This window comes from Myotis brandtii, unplaced genomic scaffold (assembly GCF_000412655.1).
Source record: "Myotis brandtii unplaced genomic scaffold, ASM41265v1 scaffold1603, whole genome shotgun sequence".
Lineage (NCBI taxonomy): Eukaryota > Metazoa > Chordata > Mammalia > Chiroptera > Vespertilionidae > Myotis > Myotis brandtii.
Genome location: NW_005355850.1, coordinates 164,553 through 172,205, shown reverse-complemented (window position 1 = coordinate 172,205; position 7,653 = coordinate 164,553). Strand labels below are relative to the sequence as shown.

At 48.7% G+C, this 7,653-nt stretch overlaps 1 protein-coding gene across 1 annotated transcript in view; it reads right to left on the bottom strand.

Moving 5' to 3' along the window:
• Window positions 1-7,653, bottom strand: part of LOC102247221 (cytoplasmic aconitate hydratase) — a 44,051-nt gene that overhangs the window by 13,925 nt on the left and 22,473 nt on the right. Inside the window, exons 8-13 of the mRNA XM_014536323.1 lie at window positions 6,511-6,921; window positions 5,573-5,732; window positions 4,172-4,307; window positions 3,370-3,454; window positions 2,417-2,573; window positions 1,109-1,247 (exon numbers count right to left, since the gene is read on the bottom strand). Of these exons, the coding sequence (XP_014391809.1) occupies window positions 1,109-1,247; window positions 2,417-2,573; window positions 3,370-3,454; window positions 4,172-4,307; window positions 5,573-5,732; window positions 6,511-6,921 (1,088 nt within the window). The remainder of the gene's footprint in view (window positions 1-1,108; window positions 1,248-2,416; window positions 2,574-3,369; window positions 3,455-4,171; window positions 4,308-5,572; window positions 5,733-6,510; window positions 6,922-7,653) is intronic.

Here is a 7,653-nt window from a genome sequence, read left to right as displayed (position 1 = left end):
TGTGAGCTGTGCAGAGACCACCAGCAAGGCCTCTGGCTGATGGTGCTGAGGAACTGAGGCTCCTGAGGTGCTGATCCCGCCACACCGCGTGAGTGCCCTTACGAGTGCAGCGCCCCAGCTGACATCTGACGGGAGCCTTGAGAAGGCAGAGCCCCCAGTTAAGCCACACGTGGACCCACAGACTGTGAGATAATAAATGTGTGCTGTTTTAATCCAGCAAGAGATAACTAATCCACATACTTAACAAATTAAGAAAAAATAATCCAGATTTGTACCGAAGGGGAAATCATTTACTCTCTGAAGATTTGGGGAAGTAGACTTCCAAGTCACATGGTCATTGGATAGCCAATCACAGCTGCTTTGCGTACAAATTAGCTTGAAATCTCTCCACAGGTCCGTTAGCTCAGCCTCTGAATGCATGCATTTCATGCAATGCCCACCAAACTCCCTCAGACCATTCATTTCCCAAGGGTCGCTGGGGGGAGGGCACAGCCCCCCGGCCCCCGGACAGCCTGCTGTCTTGTTTCAAACCCAAGCCCTTGTCAGCAGGCTGTGAGTCAGCCTAACACAGAAAGCAGGGAAAGAAATAACATCCAAGGGTCTCAACAAACAACACTGAGCCCCGTACATTTTATCCCTATTCGTAAAACGCTCAAAGAGTTTCATTTATTTAAGCAGTTTGGTGCTTTCTACTGAGTGGCTTTTATTTATTTGTTTGCTTGTTTGATTATTTATTTGTTCTTAAGCATCCAAATAATTGTGAGAGGTGCACTCCCCCAACCGACTCCACCTCAGTGACACCTGGGGGAGGGTCCGCACCCACAGGGACGCCACAGCCCAGGGGTCTGAGAAAGGGAGAGCGATGGAGAGCTGGCTGGGACTCACACACAACCTGAGGCCTTTCTTCCCGTCCACCTGTCTCAACCTGGAACATCTGGGGCGTGTGGGGTTTGTAAAACTGTGAGTCACAGGAGAAAAACGACTGAGAGCCACTTCCCTACTCTCTGAAGAGGGAGGAATGAACCAGTTCCGCCCCTATGAGCCTCCAGGTCTGCAGAGAGGACACAGAGGAGCAGCTCTCCCTCAGACTCTCAGGGCGGGGAGGGGCGGGCGGGCCCTCACCTCTATTTTCTGATAGACCTCCTTGAACATCCCAGGGATGACGTACTGACGCTCCACCGCCTGGATCTCATCTCTCGTTGGCCAGATATCCTTCAGAAACACCTGCTGTCCCTTTGCATTCACCCCTGGGGGAGAAATGTTTATTAATGAGAAAACTTCATTTAACAGCCTTTTTCTTTATTCCATACAGTCGAGTCTTGCTCTTGGCGGTAGTTCTATCTATCAAGTCCATGCCGACACTGCAGGGTGAACCCTAAATCACGGCCCGAGGAAACACAGGGCAGGTGTCAGAGCCTCGGCCACAACATTTCGGTCAGCTGCTCAGCATATAACCTGGCTTTCTGTGTTTCTTTTATAGACGCCTTAGTTAATAGATGTTGTTGATGCATTAACATCGAACTCCCTGCCAAGGGCATGATGAGCCGTGCCCGATGAAGCCTACCTAGCACGAGACACCTCACAGGCCCCCTGGCTCAGGGACACGAGGCAGCACTTCCACACTCTACTTGGGGGCCGTCAGTGACATCACCTACAGGCAGCACAACAATGCAAACACCCTGGCACGAGTAGACCATGAACAGGTCACTCAGTTACAGGACGACAGCTGAGGTAAGAAGGCGGGGGGCTGCCTCGTGTGACTTCGGCTGAGAAGGTGCACCTTGCGTGACTCGGTTTCCCCGCTCTGTGCGTGCCTGTGAATGACCTCAGAAGCATGATGAGCACTGACGTGGGGGATAAAATACATTTTAGTGGACAGGCAAATTTGCGAATATGGGATACACAGATAATGAGTCCCACCTGTACCGCTAAGTTATAATTTCCTAGAGGTCAACTGAAAGGGCATTGTTTTCATATCATCTAATTTGCATACAGTGAATTGAGAAGGGGGATAGGAAGCAAGAAAACCAGAGGCAAGGAGACAAAGCATCCTTTTCTCTGAATCTGGGGAGGTTAAACTATCTGAAGGTGTTCGCACAGAGGGCATATTTAAGCAATGCCTATCATTAGATTAATGCAGGAGACGGAGAAGGGGACTGGAGAAGCTGTCAGAAGAGCAAGCTCTCTATTACTCTCTGCACTTCTTTTCTGTCATCCCTTGCTCTTACCTACATCCTTATTTATGTCAGTTATGTCTGGCTGTGTGTTGAGGAATAAAGAAAAGACTCTCCTCCCTTTTCATCTTACCTCTGGAAGTTCTAGGCTTCATTATTTATTAAGGAAAGCACTAGTTCTCTTCCAATTATATTTTCAAATTCATTGGGGGGAAATTATAACCCCATAAACCACGTCTTACCCAGTGGCTCTTTCTCAAAGTCGATCTTGATGGTCCCAGCAATTGCATACGCTATCACCAAGGGCGGAGAGGCTAAATAGTTGGCTCGGGTATTGGGGTGAACTCGACCTTCAAAATTCCTGTTCCCAGATAGCACTCCGACAGCAACAAGGTCTCCCTGTGTGAGGCGAGAGAGAAGTCAGGTCACAGGAAACGAGATTGCCCCGGTGGCTCGTTTTAGGCCATTTTCTGAGTTTTTCCATCACCAGGACATAGCTCTTCAAGCTTCCCTTGCACTGGTCCTCTCCTCTACAGGAGAGCACACGGGGGTGTCCCTGGGGGAGACCATCTGTGTCAAAAGACACAGAGAGACACGGTCACTGGTTTCTGCTCATGAGGAGATGCCAGGTAGGTCAGAAGGCAACATCCTAGTTATGTTGCTGCCTGGGGCCTAAGAACAGGTGGGGATGACCAAAAGTTAAAGCTACAGGCAGCCATGCTGACTTACATGGATTCTGTAGTTCACGCAAAGCAAACCTAATGGCATTTGTCAACGCTGCAGAATTTATGGGACAAAACCTAAGCCCATGCAAGTGAGTTTAGATTCATGTGGGTGAAGACCTCTCTGACTTGGAACCAGTCTTCAGATTAAACAATCTGGAGTCAGAACTTGCATTCATCCCCACTTGTGTCCAGGCGCCACACTGTCTTTGATGCCCATTCTCCTCTCAATGCCCACAGGCTGTGAAATGGTACTGTTTACCACCTCTAGTGCACAGTCGTGACCACGCAGGTAGAGAGAGGCTCGTTAACTTGCCCCAGGTTATCTAACTAGTAAGTTCAGCTGGACTTCAAGGGCCGTACATCCAACCACGTCCCCTGCTTCCCTAAACCTTCTTGAAATGACCAGTGTTCTGGTCACACATCATAGGAGAAGAGGCCACAGCTCTGAAGACCCACAGGCCCTTAGTTACCTGCGTGATGGCTTCCACCACAGGCTCAGGCAAGGGCCCGCTGTTGCCAATGCAGGTCATGCACCCATAGCCCACGACATCAAACCTAGAAGACAAGGCAGAGTTCTCAGTGCGCCCTCTGCTGGAACAGCCCCCGCAGAGCGCTGACTTAAAGAGGAGAGCAGTGCATGAAATGAGCCAGGTACAGTGTCGCTCCTTTAACGCGTTCATTCCCGGAGCATTTTGATACATTATTCATCCATTCTAGATCATTCCATTAAACTCCCTTTTGAGTCAATTATAAAAATAAGTCTAAGTGAAAGTGGAAGTCGGATATGCCACTTCTTGTCTCTATTCACTATTTTTATCACATATTCCTAAGGGTTTCTGACTATTATGATGCACATGAATAAAACCTGTCATCCGAATTAGGAATAATGGGGAAGCTGGGGAAACTGTATCTGGAGACAAATAACTAAAGTACCTGAGGAAAGAGAACATCTCAGCCAGGGTAAAAGGGCAGCTGTCAGTGCAGAGCCAACGCTGGCCCCCGGCACAGGGAGGGAGCAGCACCCACCAACAAACAGGCTGGATCCCCTGCCCTGTGCTGCCCTTCGCGGGCACCTTCGTATGATGAATCGCTAGTGCAACTGAGGGTCCTACTCTGTGGGAATGTGAGGGTTTAAGGTCACTCACCATCTGACAACATACTACGGAATTGGATACCATCAGATGAGCTTACGTCAGTTACAGGTGACACAGCAAGATACATGTGGAAGACGATACAACAAAGGCAACGGCGTGAAAGAAAACTCTCCCTCACCCCAGCTGAGACAGGTAAGGCATGACTCCGCTCTCCCGCAGGTAGTAGGTGACCACGCCGCTCCCAGGAGACAGGCTCGTTTTGATGTAAGGCTTCACGGTCAGGCCGGCGTCCACGGCTTTCTTGGCTAACAAGCCTGCGGATGGTAAACACAGACACATGTGGGTGGCTGCCTACTCTAGGTACCAGGGGCATTCAAGGAAGACACTGGCTCTTCAGTCTGCATTTCCAGCCCCTGCCAGACCAAGCCCCGTTCCTGTGGGCACTTTCTGCTATTTCTGCTGCTTATTAGAAACGCAAAGCTCACTGGCCCAAGTCACTCACATGTGTGCAGTAAACTCAAAAGCGGCCATGGAAGTGAAGAAAGAGATGTGTGTGTGTGTGTGTGTGTGTGTGTGTGTGTGTGTGTGTGTGTGTTTTAAGCAATAAACTGTTTAGGGATATGTTATAAAATGAGTTTTTAATTTGGGGAGGGAGAGCAATCTTTCTAAATATGTTTTATTTGGATGAAAATTCTAATCGGAAGGGCCCTTCTTAAAGCATCTGAAGGGTGCACTGGCTGGTGAGGGGTACAGTCGGTCTAGATGTAAAAATGTCTTAAAGCGGAAGATCAGGAGCTCCTGGGCCACAAGACTTCCACAAACACAGCCCATTGCAAGGGCCCTGGGCCCTGGGGCCCTGGGTGCTCTGTCTGAGGCTGTATCACAGAGGCAGAAAGAAATGAGGAGAGGGGTGTGAAGACAGAAAGCTACAGACAGACACGCTGGTGACTGATCTTGAGGAGCCTGGTCGGCTTAGCTGGCAACAGCTGACTCCTTGGTTTTCCTGTGCACTGTCCAGCTCATAAGGAAAGGGCTGTTGTAACTCCATCATCTATGGACATAAAGCTCAACAGGAACTGTGGGGGATGCTCAGAAATGTGGAAATTTAAAGAGACCTTACAGTAACAAAAGTCTGGATGCAAATGTTAGCTACTTAATCAGAATTGCAGACAAGGCCTGTGCCCTAACTCAGGTTCGCATGACAACAAATCTAAGCCTGAATTCCACTGAACTAAAGGGCTCAGCAGGGGTGGTACAGAGACCAGACTGCAACGGGAAATTAGTTTTTTTTCTTCTAAAGTCTGACATAAGGTTCTGGGCTTTACCAGAAATCCATCTTCTTTTGCTTCCTTCTACTTATTTTCTGTGTTAATTCTAACCACAGTTATGCATTGTTTGTTCCACTTTAAATACTTTGCTTTGGACACTATTTATTGTGTAAACATTTCTGGGCCAATAAATTCCTACATCTGGGAAAGGAAAGGTTCAGGGAACCACATGCTGAGCCCCTGGGTCGTGTCTTGGGGGATTTCCACCCTCGTGTCCACATGACCACGAGGAGGGTTTCAAACGCGCTCACCTGCCCCTAGCATCACGGACGGATTGCTGGTGTTCGTGCAACTAGTGATGGCAGCGATGACCACGGAGCCGTGAGCGAGGGTGAATTCGCTGTTGTTGTAGATAAACGTCTTATGGTCGTCATGATGGTCCGGAGCAACCTGGAACCCTTTAAACCCTTGCTACAGGAAGAAAAAATAGATATTTTTTTCAAAACTTCTCACTTAAGAAGATGAAGAAATACTTTGGGAACTGTAACATTAAAGGGCAATTCTTAACAAAACATAAATATCTTGGCCAATAAAATCCAAAATGCTACAGTAAAAGTAAAGTTTTCTTTAGTCTTTTAAAACCTTTACAAACAGCAGCCGTAATTCTAACACTTACTCTTGCTTTGAAATTAGCAATTACTTCCTTTCTACCTGAAGACCCGAAATGTTAAAACTACAAATTTAGTTTAAAGTTAGTCTCAGTAGAATTCGATGACATTATTATATAGTTTAATGAGGTCCCTGATTCTAACCAGATGGAAATTTAGAAAAAGGGGCCATTTGGGTCAGAATCAGCCAATCAAGTGCCACGAAGGTTCCAGTGAAGGAGAGATGCCTGTCCGCTCTGAGCCGGAGGCCACCTTGCGAGCAGGGAACGGAAGGAACAGAAGCACAAGGGCCAGCCAAGCGTGGCATGTAGAGGGAAGGGTGTGGGAGCGTCATGTGAAGGCAGATATGCTCTCAAAGGTGGGCTGGATTATGCTCACACACGGCCAAGTGCTCCCAGGAAGCTGCTTGGCCACTGGCTGGTGGGGAGGCACTGAGGACCTCAGGATGGAGAGGACACGCCCCCCTGGCCAGGCTTCCGGAGGAGTCATCTCGGAGTGGGGTGGACTGAAGCCTGGCCCCAGGTGACGGAGCGTGGGGCGGGCCGGGGTGGGGAGGGCCTCCACCTGCTCCCGGCACTGACCTTGGCTCCGAGGCAGCTCTCAAAGTCCTTCCTCATGTCGGACACGGCGACTTTGTCCTGAGGCCGCTTGGGTCCGCTGCAGCAAGGCACTACCGTTTTCAAGTCTAACTCCACCACCTGCCGCCCCGGAAGGAAAGGAAACGTGGAACCAACGTTACACCCACGCAGACAAAGCATAAGCCGTGTCAGAGATCTTAAAGCCCTGCAACAGTAAAAACCAACTACACCACCCCATTCAAAGCCAGGGAGGTCAGCGTTCGTTTCAACTCCTAAGGGATGAATCTCCAAAGATGAAAATGGACCCGCAGGCAGCGTGGGGCAGCAGGCAGCCGTGCCGCTCTCAGGAAGAGCAGGGTGGGCATGTGGCTGCTGCCCAGCGCTTTCCAGCCAGCCATCTTTGAAAAGCAGCTCCTACACCCTTTTCATTTTAAGTTGATCTGGGATGGGTTTTCTATTGAAATGATACATCATCCACTGTACTTTTTCTAAGATGATTTGGGAGGGATGCAGCCATCAAGTCATCATGCCAGGAAGTGGGCCCTAGTCTAATGCAGCACTTCCTTCCCTCGGTGTCATATGGAGGAAAATGAGGGCCCCACTTAGTGTGCCCTCTGGTCCTGGCTGCTGAGAAAAGTGTGGATTCAGTTAGCACCCCAGAAAATGAATGAAGGCTTAGTCATTGGATAAATCAGAACTAGTTGGCCCATTCGCACCTCCATTTCTTTGCCATCTATATATTTAAAAGGCTAATATTCTAAGTCTGTCCGGGTAATGATGTCACGTAGCAATGCCCGGCTTCCTCTCCCTGGCGACTAGCCTCCTTGGAGTTTCTTCAGCCCAGGAACACGACTTGCTTTATAGCCAGGTGCAAATATTTTACAATTTAACCAAATGTCTGTGAAGCGTTTTCCCATGCCTCATCTCATTTGATCCTCACAGAAGTCCTGGAGTAGGTAGATAGGAGACTCGGTAGAATCCTATTTTCTTTTCATTAGCCGGAAAACAGAGATTTAGAAAGCTTAGAAACTTGACCCAACTGAAAAGAAATAAGAAATGGTGGACCTTGAAAATGACTTCAGGTTTTCTCACTGCACAGAATATAGTCAAACACTGCTGCAGTTAAATATTTTACCCTTTGCTCTC